Source organism: Trichoderma breve, chromosome 1 (assembly GCF_028502605.1).
Source record: "Trichoderma breve strain T069 chromosome 1, whole genome shotgun sequence".
NCBI classification, from domain to species: Eukaryota; Fungi; Ascomycota; class Sordariomycetes; order Hypocreales; family Hypocreaceae; genus Trichoderma; species Trichoderma breve.
Window position 1 is genome coordinate 5,059,403 of NC_079232.1, and position 18,591 is coordinate 5,077,993.

General features: G+C 52.5%; 3 protein-coding genes across 3 annotated transcripts; 1 reads left to right on the forward strand and 2 right to left on the reverse strand.

The window, feature by feature from the left end:
• Positions 1 to 1,983: 1,983 nt before the first annotated feature.
• T069G_01511 (ubiquitin-conjugating enzyme domain-containing protein) lies at positions 1,984 to 3,235 on the reverse strand (the record flags this gene model as incomplete). Its single annotated transcript, XM_056168721.1, has 5 exons — positions 1,984 to 2,064; positions 2,138 to 2,252; positions 2,304 to 2,925; positions 2,990 to 3,084; positions 3,174 to 3,235. 5 exons carry the CDS (start codon positions 3,233 to 3,235, stop codon positions 1,984 to 1,986), a joined length of 975 nt encoding a protein of 324 aa, XP_056034037.1.
• A 482-nt stretch (positions 3,236 to 3,717) lies between these two features.
• Positions 3,718 to 4,593, reverse strand: T069G_01512 (coiled-coil domain-containing protein; the record flags this gene model as incomplete). Its single annotated transcript, XM_056168722.1, has 2 exons — positions 3,718 to 4,222; positions 4,439 to 4,593. The coding sequence occupies 2 exons, from the start codon at positions 4,591 to 4,593 to the stop codon at positions 3,718 to 3,720; spliced, it is 660 nt and encodes a 219-aa protein (XP_056034038.1).
• A 9,096-nt stretch (positions 4,594 to 13,689) lies between these two features.
• On the forward strand, positions 13,690 to 14,329 carry T069G_01513 (uncharacterized protein; the record flags this gene model as incomplete). The annotated part of the gene is made up of 2 exons (XM_056168723.1): positions 13,690 to 13,895; positions 13,957 to 14,329. The coding sequence occupies 2 exons, from the start codon at positions 13,690 to 13,692 to the stop codon at positions 14,327 to 14,329; spliced, it is 579 nt and encodes a 192-aa protein (XP_056034039.1).
• Between the last annotated feature and the right edge of the window lie 4,262 nt (positions 14,330 to 18,591).

Here is an 18,591-nt window from a genome sequence, read left to right on the forward strand (position 1 = left end):
CCTATCCCCAACTGACACATTACATGTACGAGAAGCAGAACACTCGATCCTGCAAACATGGTGCTATATGTGGAATCATTGTGTTAATTTACCTCAATATTCAGCGCTTGGATGTATCATATGAACTTACATTGGAAATTGCTGCTGACAAGTGATTTGAAGCAGAGATGACTTTGGCGTGGGTAGTATGTCTACCGTGAGGTCATAGAGATAGCCGAACCTCAAGCAAGTATCTATGTCAATTTATTAGAGCTTTGACAGTGAAGACGTACGCTTCGGCAGCATAGTTCAGACATGGGAATGTAAATGGTAGACCACAAACCTTGATCTAAACACGGCGTGGTCTGGGGTTTAGTCTCGGGCTCGTTTCTGGCCGTGGAGAGTCTGCCGCTTACTTCGACCGCAGCCCAGAGGTGCTGTTGACCTTTGGATATTCCCACCGTTTCCGATACCACGCGGATATAAGGGGACAATACAAGACCAGGTTTCTCCGGTAGTGAAGAGTCGGATAATAAAGATGAGTCCATGGAACAATAGGCACTCTTCGGATCATAATTTGTACATCTTGAGCTTGCTCGGGAGGAAGAATCAAGCCGCACACTGCCCTCCTTTAGGGGTATACACCTCAACAATGTACCATCTTCATTTGTATCTTCAAAATTGCTTTGACCGCTATGTCGCTTTCGTCGAAAGGTGGTAAATTTAACTGGGTAACGAAAAAATGATGGGGTTCGATGCTTTTTATCCTGTTCGTTAATGTTGTCATTGTTGTCCCTAATCACCGTACTGTGACCGAAGCTTGACCTCTGTGAAGATCGACTTGAATCTGGTGCCGTATCGTTCATATACTTCTCTTCGATTATAGTCTTTGGCCGCCGTCTTGGAATCTTTAAAGTCCCATCTTCAGACCACATTAATGCCCCAGGTGGGCTATTCATCGGGCTAATGTCAAAACACGATGGCGAGCAGCTGTCTTTGGAATTCCTCGCGCTGTACCCATTTTTACCACGGCATCTTTTGATGATTCGGAGAGGACTCGGTTTATCTTTCACGAGTATTCGATCTTTCGATGTAGAGGGCTCAAAACAAGCTGATGACTTATTCTCCATGTGTTCCATGCTAGAAAAGAGGGAGCGGTCAGCGCTGTAGCTAAGAATGGAAGTCAAGTCTTGCATCTGCGACCTGGAAAATCGTGATGCATTTCAGACTTTGATCCGGCAGGTGATAGATGCCGGAGCTGTACCTGTTATGCAATATTGGGATCTGGCGATTGATTCCTCTGTAGATGCGTAAAATGGAACCCCCAGTTTGATCTGTACGAATACACTGGTAGGCATGCGGTGGAAACAAATGCTGCAACGAGAATAATTTTAAAAACAACAACGGCAAGAAAGGCGATAACTGAAGCTGGATGTTCCCAGATGACTCAAGGGCTGTCTTTGGCAGGACTGATAGCTGCTAATGTAGAATCATTTTGCATGGTGAAAGAAACAATGGAGAGAATTCGAGAAAAGAGTACACAAGTATTCGGAGAAGTTGGATGAGTACGTACTGGGCGATTGACATGAGGGAGAGGAAGGTGCAGAGCATAAATTCAATAATACGAAAAGAGCAGCAAGAGCAATGACCTTCGTGGCTACGTTTTGCAGAATAACGTGATATCGATAGGTGATGTCTAATAGTTGGTATATACAGGTAGGTACCTCAGGTAATATGACACAATATCAGCAGGGACAAATATACATGGAGATATTCAAGCAACAATTATATGCGCAAGCTCGAAAACAATATACAATCTTGATATCAACTATATTGGGCCAGCCCTTTTCCCAAAATTCAGATGCTGTGGTACGAATCATTAAAGCCTGTACGGAATATGAGGTGTTGGAAGAGAGTAACAAAAGTGTATGACTGGCTATTTGCAAAACATGTGTGCCAAAACAAAAAATCGTAAGGACGGGAAAAGACGATACGAAGACAACGTCATACCGAGGCATCCAGTGTTCGACGAAGATTGCCCTTGACGGCTTCAATAGTTCCCTCCTCCAGCGCCAAGAAATGAATCTAGATGAAGTTCACGGTTAGCGAGACATACTACACAAGAATCATGAATCATGACAACAATTGCACAACATACCATATCGTCGGAGATTCCCGATGCACCGTATAGCACTGACTCGGTCAAGGTAGATGCTACGCCCTTCTTGACTCTGTCCTCCCAGACACCGTCCCAATTCCATTCCCCAGGCTCCCTAGCCATGGTGGCCATAGTGGACTGAGAGGCTATGCTTCTTACGTCAAACGCAATGGCATCACCCTGCTCGCTGGCATTCTCCTTTGGCTGCAGATCACTGAGAATACTTAGTCTGCTCAGCCTGTTACTTTTGATATTCTCGTTAAGCGCCTTTCTTTGTTTGCGCCTATGTGTGCGCCACGCATGCCAAGCTCCGGGGTTTCCAGCCGCAGCAAGAGGTACCGCATCGAGAACCTCAGCTTTATCAAAAGAGCTTCGAATGTACTTTAACAGGGAATATGTCGATATCGTCTTCTGATCTGTCTGCATATACCGCGGCACGTCGTCTTTGGGGGGTACCATCGGTGGCTTGTCGCTCGAAGACTGTCCTGACTTGGTAGACGATGCTGATGGCGATGGGCCCCTTCGATCACGGCTACCGTGGCGGCTTCCAGCTGCGGAACCACCAAACCACTCTGGAAATCCGTGCTCTAAGCTGAAGCCCCCAGGAGGTAACCTTGGTCTCTCGGCAGTGCTCCCGTCGGTTTCAGCACTCGTAGGATACATGTGCGTTGTCAGAGGAGTGATGAGAGGGTGGAAGATGTCGGTCGAAAAGGTGACCAGAGGCGGAGCCCGGGGGTAGGCATCGGGAAACAAGATTTGAAATCGGAGAACAGCCGGAGCATAGGGGCCTTTCAACAGAATTAGAGATTAGCTAGAGTGAACATTACAGAGACGGTATTCGTCAAGACTTACCATGACGAACGAAAAGCACCGCTGACCAAAGCGACGGATCACCAGGAGTCAAACTAACAAATACTCCTTCGGGGCACGCCTGCTTCAAACCGGCGCTGTCGGTGGCTGGTTAGCTTTGACGTCAAGCGTGTTTACATTGCTTCCTCGGCTTCTTCCACTTGATTCTCGCACGCGCACTACTCACAATTCCGATAGCAAGTGCTGTCGCCACAGCGAGGGCAGATGCCCCAAGGCGAGAGAAGTCATATCGGCCAGCGAATCTTTCTTTATTTTCTATCGCATAGATGCAATCGGGAAGTGCACTCGTCACTAGTTCTCGCAACACGGCCAAAGGACAAGGAGTTGGCATAATCCCGGGCAACCGGGATGCGAAGGCGGTGAAGATGAGCGGTGAGATATTCTGCCGCGCAAACTCAACAAAATGATGTAGCAATTACCGCGGGGTTGAGACGTCACTCGTCGTGGAATTTCGCACCGCGGGGTGGCAAAGTAACAAGAAATTCCAAGTTTTCAAAGAACCGTTGGCAGACAATAAATGAGTACATAAGTTGAAGTGTTTGCTTGCAGAATGTAGTCAATTGGGCTTTTTCTTAGGCCTTTTTTCGTCTCCAATGTCCGATTCACTCTTTGCAACCCTATTATCTATACAAGGCAGTATAACCAATTGGATGAGTGTCGTAGCCTTTTCAAGGGCGCTCCAAGTATTCGTACATCAGAACTGGGCAGTCTCAGTGTCCCAGTCTCTTCTCAATCTTGCCAAGTTCTTGGGCTTTGATATCCTTGATGTCGTCCCGAGAGGCATTGTACGAAGCAGTGACCTGGTTGAAGGGATTTTCGGGGCTCTTGTCGAATTCCTTTCTAATCCTCTGCTTGCGTTGCTCCAGTCGAAGCCCAGTACCGCTGCCGTCCGCCTTCATCTCAGCGAGTCTTCGCTCCTCGTATCTGTGATAGGCGGCAGCGAATCGCCTCTCGGGGTGTTGGTCAATCTTGGAATCATCTCCGCCGGCTGTAAGGGACAGAGCATCGAGGGCGTTGTCGATACCCGAGGCACTGAGGGCACCAAGTTTGTCGTCATCAAGCTGCGACAGGTCCAGACCTCGAGATTTCTTAACTGCGGTCTTAGACTTCTTAGGCTCTGAACGGGCATTCAGGCTAGCCTCCTCCTCCTTCATCAATGCGTCCTTTTCAGCTTTCTTCGCCGCGGCCTCGGCCTTCTTGGCGGCCTCTGCTTCCCTGGAGAAAGCCAATGTCAGCTACTGGTAGCAAACTACCAGAGGGCGGTGGGCATCGTAAAGGGGGAGAGGCACAGGTGTGGATCATGGCGGAAGGGGGAAACGGGAACGGGAAGAACCTGGGACACGTAGCCAGCCGTATGAGTCGAGCGAGTGCAGACTAGGCATGCGTAGCGATGCCATGTTATGCGCCATCGTGCCACGTATTCGTACGTACTTTTTCGAGTTATTCTTGGCTCCTTGTTGCCACTTCTCGCCCTCAGCCATCTCCCGCTCGGCCTCTGCGGCTGCACTCTTCTTCGCGGCGCTGTCCGCCTTGCGCGCGTTACCCGCGGCCTTTTTGCTGTTGTCTTGGCTCTTCTTGCCCGCCATTATGACGTTTCGCCTGTTGCGGTGTCCTTGTTCCTATCGAGGCTCAGGCGGGTCGGGAATGAGTCTCGCAGCTCCTGGCCAGCGGCGTTATCGTGGATTCGTCTGCGTCTAGCCGTATGAGCCGAAGTTCAAAGCAGGAATATCCAGGAAGGGAAATTAAAGGAAGAGACAGAGGGAGAAAGGGAGGGGGCGTGTGCGTTCGCTGCCGCTTCTCTCAAGGGCTCTTTCGCCGTCTACTAGACCATCTGCCCATTGAGACTTGCAAGGTGTGACTGACCGATGGACAGGTGTGCGCCTGGCTGCAGTTTGTTTGCTGTACAAAGCACGTCTCGTCGTCTTCCGCGGCGCCACCTGTGTGGACTAGACCAAACCAGCTTGCGACGGCGGCGATCTCGTCCGGTGCTTGTCCGGGTGCTTTTTCCTTCTTCTTTTCTTTTTTGTTCTCGTCCTGGTATCGGGCGTGTTCCGTCTGCCTTGATGCTCGCCCTAGAATTCGTCTGGATGCCTGTCCTGGGAGCTTGACTCTGCGAATTTTGCTATGAAGTGCAGGTCGCAGGTTCACTGTGGAGACGGCGCCTGCCCAGTAGTGCGATTTGGACGCATCGGCTAAGGCAATCACCCGGGCTGCCCACTTTTGCGGCTTCAGTGTTTCACTCGAACTTTTTTTTTTTCCAAGTTTTCTTTCCACTCACCTTGTCATTGATTTGCCTTGCCTTGCCTTGTTCATGCTCTGTTCCGTCTTGTTTTGCTTCACCGTCGTCAATCCCGCACGGCCCCCCATCAGCGGCTCTCGCCCTCCCTCGGAGATGCACCTCCAGTTCTCTTAGGCGGCTGGCGGCTATCAAGGCCAGGTTCGTGGCAGACCAAGCCCAAATACGTTTTGCGTGAATATAATAATTAGCTACATGTAACATACAGGTGGTGGTGGTACGAAAGTAGCAGCTTGCTGACCTACTGCATAGCTATGGCAACAGAAACAACAATCAGATGAGGTAATGATATGGGATGGCGGCGCGGCAGCTCAGCTCGGCCCCTCGTCTAGCCCATGAGATGAGACCAAGACCAAGGCCAGGCCAGGCCAGACTAGACCCGCCCTGACTTGGCATTGGATGCGAGCCGGTCCGCAGATTCGAGAGGCAAAAGCCCGACCATAGGTCATATCACGATCCTGCGCCCTCTACGCTATGCCCAGCCCAAGCTTTTCACCTTTCTCGCGCTCAGCCGTCGCTTGCATCCAGGAGTTGCGCCTTGATCGTCCAGCTCGGACAGGGCTTCATGGGGATCCTCGCCCGGCCCGCGTTGTGGACCCTCGGTATCTCACAATAGCCCAGCCCGCGGAGTAGTCACGAATCATCAGCCCGGCTACAACAACAGCCGCAAACAGATCCCCCTGGACCAGTCCATCTCGTCCTGCCTCTCCAGCTGCTTGAAAGAGCCCCCATGAAACAATAAGATCTGGTCGCCTGACGCCGCCTACGTCACGCCGGCGCCGCGGATAGCCAGCCGCCCAGGACCAAAAAAGGCATCTTCAGATAGCCTGTAAAGCGAGCCCTAGACCCCAAATCGCACATCTCAAAATCTCACATGGCAGCATGGCCATGGGTCCGATTGGTTGTTTCACCCACTTCCCAGCATGGGGAAGCCACAAGTATGTGCAGTGACTGCCTGGAAGCAATACGTGGGGAAGCTGTGCAAGGCTGTTTGGAAGAAGGGAGCTTACGGGTACCTCGTACATACATACGCATGCCGCCTTGACCGTATTCTCTAGCCGTGTTACACGTCGGAGACTATTGGGAGCGAGTGCTACTCTACCAACGCTGCTACCGTACACGGACTATTGTATACAGGGCCTGTGCCTGGGTTAGACACGGGCCCTCCAGCTCTGGGCCATCACTGTCGTTATCACACCAGCCTGGCGGCGGCTGCTGTTACCAGGGGGGTGTATGCCTCTCTACGGTATTGACCATCCAGTTTGTCCAGACCAGACGGGGTCAGCCCTGGATTACTGTACATCTGTACTTCGTAACAAGGCGCGCGCGCGCGCGCAACCCCCTCGCAACTAGGAAGAGAGCTCCGCACATCCCTCTCTCTTTTAACGCGGTTTCGTGGCTGTTCGCAACAGGCCCATCTCTAATCCTGGCTCCAGCGCTATGAGCCACGGCGGCCCGTTCCCACCAGCCCAGGCGATGCATACCGCGCTGTCGGGATCCGAGAGTGTGCCAGACCAAAAACAGCTCCCACGCTATCACGACTCATGCTGAATCTTACAAGTTGTCCGCACTCTGCTCCGTTGATGCCACCGTTTGTATCGGTCGGAGCTCCGTAAACGAGGGCTTCTCAGGTTGGGAAACAGCGGTGTTCACGGTCAATAAAAGCTGTCAATTGGCCATGACGAGGGGGCTTTCAAAATACCTCAAAATGCCGTCTAATATTGCTTCCCAACTTCATGTCGTGTGACACCAGCAGGTCTAGCGTCTTACACCCACAGCAAACTCGCGTAAAATGTGAAAAGGAACGCTCTTGCGCACTGCAGCGGCAGCTCTGCCACTTCCTCCTCTCCAAAAAAAAGAAGGGCAAAAGACAGGAGAAGCAAAAGAGCGAGCCCTGAGCGGGGATCTCACCCCAGGCCCCCTCATGGCAGTCTCTCATTGCAGCTCTGTATCAATGCGACATGCTAGGGCTGCATCCATTGTCGTCGCAATTTTCCTGGGGGCGAGACAAACGCGCCCGTCACCTCATGCAAGAGGCCAACTTGGACCTTTCCTCCGATGTTTATGGAGTACTCAGCCTTTTGCTTGTGCATGCTCGTACATGCCTGTATGGAGTACAGCTGACGGCTATCAAACAGCAAGGCACCAAAAACGCTCGATATCGCATCAGCCACAGGCTTGGCTCTGCATCTCGCCCTTCTGACTCACCCCATTCGCCGGGCCCCAGGGTACTTGACTCTACCTTGGTTCCAAGGGAGCTCGCCCGATGCAGCTAGTTGTGAAAGTAGGTATGTGATGGACGGGGTGCGTGTGCATCAAGGGTAGCCTACCAACCTACCCCGACCACCAGCTGAACAGGGATGTCCTGTACGAGACCAATCAATCCCACAGTCAATCTCATCGGGTAGAGAGTTCTCCATTCAGGGATCATGCGCCTGTGTTTCCGGCATGCTGAGTGAGGAAGCCTGTAGGCCACAAACTCCGTTTCTAAGGATCCTGTACGGCTCAGCACCTCTTGGCGACGCATGATGAGGTCGATCATCACCAGACTCATTGCGCAAAACAGCCGCTGTGCCCCTCTTCCCTTATGCAGGAGGGGCAAAGAGTAGAAGGTTTCGCGGGCAGGGCATCGACTCTCGATACCCATCTACCCACTCACCGGTGAATGAGTGGTCAGCTTAGCGAGGCGCTGAATCTGCGAACAGCTGCAGGAGCTCCGGAGTATGCTCCGTATAAAGCCCATCATTGGGTGACTTGGGTGGAAATCAACCGCTCCCGGTGCCGTCAAATCCGCAACTTATGTACGGATCACTTTATATTACGCTCTTATGCGTATATAGCGAACCAAGTGTTACAGGCAGCGAACACACACAACACATATCTGTCGACATGCATGAGAACGGGAAGTGATGGATGCGAGAGAGCAACTTACTGCCTAGCCTATTTGTCATGGCATACCTTGGGCATGCCTACATGTACAGACCTTGTATATGGAACAAGGCAAAGAGGTTCCAGGCCGGCACAACCGGGGCTTTTACAAAGAATGTTTTGTGTGAATTGCAGCCATGGTGAGAAGCAATGCGTTGATAACAAGACCAAAAGAGGCAACTGGGATGAGAGCAATGCACCTTGTACTTTCGCATCGCAAACGCAGGCCGGCGGCCAACCTTACCTGGTCGAAAGCTGAAATTCGTTTGCTAGGAGATATTTAAGGCAAATTGTGCAAATACAGTCAGCCAAGGTAATCTCAAACAGCTTTGTCTACCAAGGACGGAGTAAATACCTTTCTGCTCGTACTTTTCTTCATGCGTCGCAACGGTCACTTATCGACTTTTCTGCGCAAAATGACACATCAGGCTCGTCTGACTCTACAAATATTACCAAAAGGGTGATTTGTATCAAAAAAACAAGACTCGGCTGACAGTCCTGCATGCATCGCAATTGGCCTGCCTCCTATGCCTCAACAAATCAGTTCGAATAGGCAAATGCTTACAAACGCCTTGCCTGTACGGAGCGTTATGCGGAGTACTCCGTAATACGGAGCATATGTCTGCTTGAATGCCTGTCCGGAGTACAGACAGGCATGCCAGGAGCAGCAGTCCCAGAAACATGATCCTCGTCACAGATCCCGGGGCTTTGCGCAGGCTCCCAGAACCAGGAGCATAAAGTATGTATTGACGATTGGTACGGGTGTATATTTGTACGGAGCATTCATGGGCATTAGACTCATGCCCACACGCAAGGAGGCACCGGGAATGCCCGCTCCGTCATATCATCATTGGTACCAAATACAGACAGATATGCGCCAGCAAACACCCAAGTACCGAGTACAGGCCTCTGTCTAAACGGTTACGTCGTAGATATTGCCGTGCGGCTGGAGCTGGACGCGTTTGCAGATCAACGGCGGTTTGATTGGGCACGACTGTTGCAAGAGCGCTCTTCCCCCCCCCCCAGTCGCGTATCAGCCCATCTGGTTCAGGACAACCAATTCGAGAGTCAATAATGTGCGAACCAAGGATGGGATGACTCCAAACCTCTCTACCCAGTCGCAATCCTGCGAATGCACAAGCGAGTTATTATCGTTGGTTCTCAGCCGATGGCAGATCCTCCAGCACTGCTAATGCTGCTGTTTCCATTTGAAGCAACTTTCCGCGTCCAAGGGAAGAACAAAAAGGACAGGACAGGGAGAATCAACCAGCCTTGTGACCGCTTATGATCACGAGGCGATGAAGTTCAAACGCACTCCGTAATGGAGCAGGCGCAAGGGCCAGGTTCGTATCGGTCTATTGCGCGGCCCCTGCCCCCATCGACAAGGGCTGCCTTTACGCCCGCGCCTAGTCATACTGTAGAGTGCATTGGCGGTCGATCTTGAAGAACCAAGTGCTTCTGAGAATGGCGTTACGAAGGGGCCTTGCAGACCGTGCAGGTATGCATGTATCTGGTCTCCGGCCAAGCACTACGAGTATTATCACAAAGTCCAGTTGATACCCGGCAATCCTTCGTGATTTCTGGGCAAACCTCTAAGTACAGCACACGCAGACATGGGTCTTGAGCAGCACCACGATGAGTGAGTTGCCCAACTGGCTCGCCGTGAGCACGTTGGCCTAGCTGACAGTGGACCCCAAATCCTACGGATCAGAATGCACGATCACGTATGAAGCATCCAGGTTCACAATCCGTCTGGTGTATACCGAGTAGTACAGGTACTGGTGGTGTTGGTATAGAATACCACCGAGAACTCAATAATGATACTCGATTTAATATCAAGCGTAGCCGAGACAGGTGGCATGGTGGCATTATTCATTAGCACAGATTCGACGACACTTGCATGCGATGCATGGCCGTGCATTTCATATTCATGCTGTAATGGCACCGCGTGCAGATCACACCAGCAGCTGCGGCAATGGACGTCAATCGGCATGCGAGAGTCAGCCCACCAGATGTCCCAACGTGTTTCGAAATAGAATATTTCATCCAGTTGTCCGAAAGGCGATGGCAACCTCATTCACACCCCGCAGAACAGCTTTCGGAGGAATCTGACCTGAACGTAATCTGACCTTAACATTGCTGCAAAACTGCCTATGAACAGGCGTTGTAACCGAGAACTCGATCGACCGTAAGGCTGATCCCAGACGATTAGAAATACGGTACTCCATACACCGTATTCGTCACAATTTTCGTCACAATCTTTTCTAGGTCCATCGTGGCTTTGACGGGACTGGCCGCTCAACTTCTCATCTCGCCTAATGCCGGAACTCTTAGCAGCCTGCATTCCTCGAGAGCGCCATGGGCGTGTGTGTGTCGAGTGATATCTCCAAACCAGACCGTTCGACATCCAGAGTGTAACCACACACACGGTTTGTACCCAACGCCGTACCGAAGACCACATTATCTTGGCTGGGGCATCCTTGCGGTTAGTGAACGAATCATCGATATTGCTTCGCTACAGCTGCCACGGACGCCAATGCATCTGCATCTTCTTGGTAGTACGAAACTGGCCATGTGACGCATACAAGAATGGTGCGCTCCTACATACCATTTAGGCATTCAAGCATAGTACATACATGTACTCGTACGTAGCAGGAAGAAGAGCTCGCAACACCTCCCAGGCTGGACGATCAATTTAAGCCACAGCTCGGGAACCCAGTTGGTAGTCTTGCAGCCGTATCGGCCGACGCCTAGCGCCAATATCGACACAATTCTCATTTGCCCGGAGCTCGACGGCTTCGTTCCCCGGAGTGGACTCACCGACCTAGAATGCTTCGAATCTTGCTAGCGTTTTCAGCCCAAATGGAACCGGAGCTTCGCCCTAGATCCAGTTCCAGCCAAGTGTGCCCACTCGAAAGTTTCGAGAACAAAAATTGAAAACGAGGTCAAAGGGCCTGGACCCACGTGCTTGGGCGTTTTAGAGCAAGCTGTAAAAGGAGCTTGAAGCTGAAGGCGAAAATCATGCCAAGTAGCTTCGAGTACCTGTTTCGTTCCGCGGGCTAACGCCAATCACACCGTACTCGTACACCCTGAAGCCCGAGATCCATGCAGTTTTGATACAGGTGGGAAACCGGGTTTTGCATTATGCGCCCGAGAAAAGGATCACGAACGGCGAAGGCACCGCTCAGCCGCACCGCAAAAAATTGGTCTTATCCGACTTAACCGCCTGGCAAAGTACGAGCATTGAATGCCCTCCCCCCCGTTTGGCATCCGGATCCCCGCCTTGGGTAATATGGGCAATTTCCCATCTCAGTGCGGAGTAGGTGCATGGACTCGGTGTTTGTGCTCCCTCCCTTACTGTACAATCGGATGTAAAGCGCAAAAAAATTTTCTAGTCTCCTTTGCCCAAACCCCCTTTATTACTGGCCGCACGCTCGGCATTGCTCACTGTCTCTTAGACCAGATGCCGGGATGGCGGTAATCAATCTGGGACTGGGTAGCGCACTGCATGGGTGCGTAGTAGACAACGACCATTTTTTACGGAGCGTTGTACCTTGAAGTAAGAGGTTGCTAGGCTGTGAGAGCCTTGGATCGGTATAGCATTACCCAGGTGGTAGCGTGGCAACAAGGCCATGAGAAGAACTGGAGAAGCTCTGACAACAGGACTAGCCCTAAGGGGGGTCCGCGACCCGACTTACTGGGCAAGCGATTCTGAAACGGCCGGAATTCGAGTGACATGCTAGGCAAAAGATCAGGAATCCGGTTCGCCGGGTCGATAGATTCGTGGGCTGTCCCCCTTTTCTCACTCCTATACCCCTGGCGGCCCAATCAGAGCTTCTCGAGCTCGAACCCACCGAGCTTTTGCCAGCTTCCGCGGGAGGGGGCGCCATGCGGCGCTACGGCTAAGTGATGGCATGTGAGGAGTCTTTTAAGATTCTGCCACACTTTCTGTGAAAGCCCTTTCCGATGGCGCTCGCCGTTTGGCAGCGCCAGCGGAGACGGATTGGCTCAACCGGACGTGTGGACTGGTCGCCGGCAGAACGGGAGGGCTCCCCGAAACCGCGATACCCTTGGCGTCGGTGATATGCGTTGAATCATTGGGCAGCGGTCCCTGCACTAGTTTTTGGCCATGACGACACTGGCTGAGACAGACACGAAGAAAATCTGGCGGGAGAGCGGGCCAGGGCAGGCTCAGGGCCGGCTCAGGGCCGCCAGATGGGATCTGCTCAATCAGTCGATGAGGATCACGAGGCGAGGCGAGGCAAGGCAAGCGATTTGGCGGTGAGTCTCGGTCTCAGAATGGCGCCCCCAAAAAATGACTTGGAGGGGGTGGGTGTGAAAAAGAGGCATAGGGCATAATTTGGCATGCTCGCCGCTGCCCAATGCTGGCGGTAGCAAGTAGGTGAGCTTTGATCCTAGGCCGTGCAGTGCATCTTGGGTAACACAGAAACGCACTGTTGTGGTGATGGTCTCGCTCAAGTGTTTGCAGCAGTGCTGACATTCCGAGCATACGAGGAGTCGCCGTCAGCCATGACCAGGGTTTCTAAAAGGCACAAAATGTTGATCCCGTGGTCCATGCGGCAACCCTTTTGACGGCCCTTGCATGCCGCCGTAAAAAAAGGAAAAAGGAAAAAGGAAAAAAAAAGAAAAAAGTCAATCGAGGAACTTTTTTTACCTGCCGTTCCTGTCCCTGGCGATATTTCCTTTCGTCACGATCTTCTGACTCTCTCTGCCCGGCAAATAGGGTTGGGCTTCAGGCTTGCTTTTTGCTTCCCCAAGCTGCATGACATGCATGCGCCCACATGAATTCTGGCTGGTAGGGTTGACCCCCATAAGTGGCTTTCCATGCTAGCATCAGTGGGAAGAAGTTTTCCGCCCAAGATTGCCCCGTATCTCAGGTCTCCAGCAAGGCAATAAGGGGTACGTATTTGCCCCCTTACCTTTTGACGGTCCGGGTTTCCTCAGGGCCATTTCGCGGAGGCCGTAATAACGTTGGCAGAGACAAGCTAAACATGGTTTAGGTGCAATCGGCGATGTTGGCGGTTCGCCGTCCAACGTACTCGTACTATAACTCGTATGTTACGCCTGGGGGGAAGGGAGGAAATCAAATCAAGTTCTCGTTGACCGGTAGTAGCCCTTGCCCAGCTGGTAGTGAGCGTATCTCCGCATCATGTTAGTTCGCCACGTACCACCAATACCGCCAACTCCGTGTGGTCCGTACTCGTACAACCATGTTTACCCTGACTCCCTCGTTGCCTCTGGCTCGGTGAGGACATGAAAATAGACATACATGGACCTAAGGTCGCACAGTAAGCGGGAAATCTCAAGGTGACCAATTACCATCAGCAAGAGGTATAGGGTATTATTTGCCTGTATGCACCCCGTGCAGCCGGTGACCAAAAACCCTGCGACAAGGCATGGGATTGAATTTGAATTGAGCGCGCAATGCGCTCGAAACATGTTCCTCCAACACGTCACCCTCGTCCTCTTATCTCGCCGCCAGCAAAATGGCTCCGTTGGCGGCACTGTTGCCGCGCAAAGGCGTGATGGGCTGGCCGCTACTGAGTACAACGGCGAATGCAACGGCGGCGAATGCAACGCCATGCCTCGGACCATACCCTCGAGTCCATTAGTTCTTCGTAGGCTTCCGGACCACCTGTCCGGGTCAGTAGGAGGCGCCAGGCAAGGTTGGCTGAGCTAGGAAAGGGAAAACCTTGGTGACAAGAACCGTCCAGTGGGCCAGGAGCCTGGGAAAAGATACTCCAGAGGTACTTTGGAGCGTGTCCGACACTCTGGGTCCCAACGGCAGAGGTGCCGGAAGACGTGCAGACTCCACATCGAGAGCCTCTCTCAAGCTCTTATACAGGGGGTCCCTTGGCCCTGCAACGAGATGGGCGCATCACTCTTCAGTCCCGGTCCTGGACACCCCCCTCTGGGCTGTTGCAAGACCCTCGTCCCTTGCCGTGGCGCACATTGTCTGGAGCTCATCGACCAGATTAATGGGTGGCATTAGCACTGGTACCCGGCACTGCTCTGTGCAGGGCGGCGAGTCGCCGATTGGGGGCGAGCCCAGTGTGGCTCGGTTGTTTGGTGATTGACGTTTGTTATCCATCTTGCTACCGCACTTGTTTACGCGCTCTGGTGAAATGTCAAGACCCGCAAAACATGCTACTACTGCTACAACTTGTAAGCATATCACCGCCATTTCTCTCTGTTTAGTCCCAGCTTGAGTAGTACCAAGTACATACCATGAAAATAGTCACCGGCACCGGGTCCCCGGACTAGGGCCAAGGTGCTTAGCACTCTGGCGCGGTCAACAACCTTGTCAGCCCGTTGCCTTCTACACGGCTGTCCTTGCGGTCCCTGGTTAAGACACTGGCGGTTCGGATGCAAGTGCCAGTTCCGTTGCCCAGGCTATCAGTTTCAATCTCATCTCGACCACTCAGGACAACGAATGGCTTCAGACCGAGTGAACGTGGTCAAGAGCCCTCGAGGAGAAACTCTTTCCTTATCTCCGTCCGCATAGATATTCTGACTGCTGTCTCTGACCAGCCGGAGCGAGTGTAGCGCTAAGCACCCTCGTATAGCACTATAGGCTGTTCAGTCTGGCAGTTTCAAGTCATCACAACACGGAGTAGCTGAGAAACGACTCAAAGTACTTGTAATGTGCTGTGATGTAGATAGGTCTTGGCGGTCCTGATAGGGTGTGGACCTCTTCTGAGACTTGGGCATAGTTGGGCAATGCAAAACTACTCTTTGATACACAGGTGGTTTTTTTTTAGACATCCCCACGCATTCGGAATCTTCTCACCACGTGGCCTGCGCGTTTTTTGTAATGGCTGGCATATCGGAATATTGGTCATCGTTGATCTCAGTTTCTTTTTTCCCACCTCCTGCCATCCTTCACCTCCTCCTTCTCCTCTTTACCGTTTGTTGTTGCTCAGTGCTTTTATCCGGGACGGGAAGCATGGCATACCCTGAACTCGAATGAGGTGGCTTCGAAGCCCAGTTACACAAGCCGCCCCTGGCGAGGTGGGCTGGGCGCCATGGCACCACTCTTATACGACAGTCTCAAACCTGCGCCGACATCACATTGCAGATTGAGACCATCAGACCGTGAACTCAAGACGGAGTTGGGCACGGGCTCAGGCACAAAACGGAAGACACCAAGCCGACTGACGCAGCCTGCCGCAGCCTCTCTTTGGCCAGGCTCGTCCGTTCAATGCTTGCTGCGCACGGCCATAGCAATAACCTAGTAAATTTCCACAATGACATCAACTCCCCAGTCGAATATGGCAAGCGGCATGACCGAACCGCCTTCTCTCTCGCAATGATGTCGTGGAACCAGTCCCCCTAGATAGGTTCCTACGCATGCAATTGGGCCGCACTGCGAGATGGCACGCGCCAATGAGCAGAGCACTTGGTCTCTCTATGCCTCTCCGTCCCCGTCACTCTCTTACTCTTCCCCCCCGGAGGGGCTGTGAACCTTTGTCTGCATCCCGCTGGTTAGATGCAGCTGGTCTGTCAGCTGACCTCAGTCACTTTACTTGTCGCAGCAGGACAAGGACGCTGCGGTCTGGGATGGGTGACACCCCCAATGTGATTAATAAGAGCGCAGGATATAATGAGGGAATATTCGCGCCGTCCTGCCGCCGTCGGTCGCGCCTTGGCGTTTCTCCGTCCGATGCCATGATGCCGCAGTAACATTGTCTGATCATGAGGATATGGGGGCAGAATTGCCGTGTACGAGTATACATGTACTTGTAGGTACATTCGACCAACCGCGGCTGGGGCTCATGGCTGCAGAGCACGACACATAAACCAGGTCCACTGCGAGAGAGCCAGGGTGGCTGCTTGAGAGGGGAAAAGAAGGCTGACAAGAGTCTGTGACAAGCAGCTTGCTGCTTCTGCATATCTGTACGTCCGAGTATGCATCGTGGCATCATGTGCCCCGTCTGCGGCCGGGTGTCGCCTGTTGACCATTCAAAGCTGTCTCCCACCCAAAGACACGCGCGATATGCTTCCCTAATGACCCGGAGGCGCTGTGCGGCTTGGGAGAAGGGACATGGCCGGTTGGTGCTGTGAAATGGTATGTAGTCGTCTTTGGCTGTCTAACGCAGCTGGACCCATTCGGAAGTGCATCCTTTCTCAAGCGCGACGGCAACCCGCAGAGTAAACGGACCGTAGGCTGCACGCGCTCTTCGGTGGCCTTTGCTGGAGGACAAAATCCTCCGTGTCAGTTGAGGCGCAGTGCTATACCTCATCTTGTCCAATGTCGTCTGGCGGCCGTTGGTTGCTTTCTTTCTTTCTTGTTTTTTCTTCATTTCCTTATTTCACCAATTTCTGCTTTCCTCTGTAGCTGACATCAACAACACATATTTGTGATGAGACCTACAGCTTCACCGGCCCCACACAGCTGGTCTGGATGAATCTCGACCAAGCTGCGATTCTGCGTTGTCGTACGTTGTGCTACCAGAGGCTGAAATGATTTAGAGTAAATGCTTTAGCACATCTACCTCGTACGTCACACATTGGATGCATCCACATACCTGGGTACTTTAGATGTCCATATACGGCACACACGAAAATCGACTTACATGCAGCTTGCCGTAGCACACCGGTCGCCTGTCACTTGGAGGTCAATGGAACGAGCTGCTGGAAGTGCACAGTAGCACTGCTTGAGACCGGGGGAGGGGGAGGAGGCACCCTTGGCACCACCGCCATTACCCAAGGTTGGGCAAATATTTCGCTCGCAAGGCGTCCAGAAGGCCAAGCCAACGCATAGCTGCCTCGCCCTCGTGCTCATCTGCCATTCGCGTGGCCGAGTGCTACAGCCGCAAGACAAACCACCCAGGCTAGCTCATGTTGGCTACATGCTTCCTCTTGGAATCTCAGAGCGTTGATGACGGATCCTGCGGTGACAGGGGGTGCGTTGGGCTTGCGGTTCTTGTATCTATTAGTAGGTAAATTTGATGTGGTCGTAAGAAGGACTGTGGTAGCCGCTAACCAATGCCCAACTGTCTGTTGGCGCAGAAGATGACAGCCCTAGCAAATTTCTCGAGCAGGAGAAGGAAATTGCCGTGTACAGTACTGCGATGCTACTGTTAGCTTGCAGGTCATTACATGATATTGCGCCCACTCAACTTACATCGACTTAGTACAGTATGCAGGCGTTAGCACGCACCGTAACTTTGTAGATGCGGCAGGTAAAAGAGGCGCTTCTGTAGTAATCTGCACGATACTGTCACAAGTGTAGAGAGACCTCTCTCCCTACCTGCCTCTTTGCCCATGCTAGGTACTGCTTGCACAAAGCAACGAAAGAGGTTGAGCGGTCCGCCTACTTGCAAGCGAGCATCCAAAGTACAGTACAGCCAAGGTACGGATGTATCTGCGCCAGCACACAGACGAGCATGCTACGCCCACTCCCGGGAAGAGATCTCGGCTGCCTGCCACCCAGATGCAAGTACACCGTATCGGAGCATGGTTCGAGCGATGAGAGTGTGTCTGTTCATGTGTTCCCCCAACTCAAATTGCTTCGGGGCGATCAGGAAACTGTCCCCGAGACGATGCCCCAGGTTTTGGTATGTCTCCCAGGCTCGGCATAATACATCACAACACACGCACACACACATGTAATAATGCAACGGCCGCTAACAGCGGCCCGTACGACGTCTATCAGTATCCGCACAGTCTATCACGAGAGGCCGATGGCCTTGTCGAACCACGGCAACCAAGGTGAATCATACAACGTTGTTCTGCGCCCGCCACATGAAGAGCCCCGTGCTGTCTCTTCTCGAAGGAAGAAGCAACAGGAAACACCACAGCATAAGGTCGAGGCTGGCTAGTGCAGCACTGACAGATAGTAGTAGCATGGAGACGAAGCGAAGTGACGTTGTTCGCTAGGCCTAACGAACGCTCAACTGGCTAGCTTGCTGCTATTATTGTCCAGTCATTGAGCTCGTACCTGAAGGACACTGCACTATGCTCTCTCACCTTGCCTTCTCGCTCCACTCCCCCCTATTGCTAGGCCTAGTTCGCACCCCCTCTCATTGAGGATTCCACCAAAGGCGCTGAACGAAGCCAGAAGCCCAAGCGAAACCACCATCGCAACGGCGACCGAAACCATAGCTGGCGTGACTAGCCGGAGTCGTCGTTACACCTTGGTTTGGCGACGGGCTGGAACAAGCGACGGGTAGATGATACTTGGTCGGAGGATGCCGCCGACCGGATGATGGCCGCTGCGATGGCTTCAATGTGCGAGGGCTGAGGTGGACGTTGCTTTTTTTTGGGGTTACACAAGCCTGCACCGAAAAATACGGTGTACAGATACGGTCAGAAAAAAAAAAAAGCGTGCGGCAGT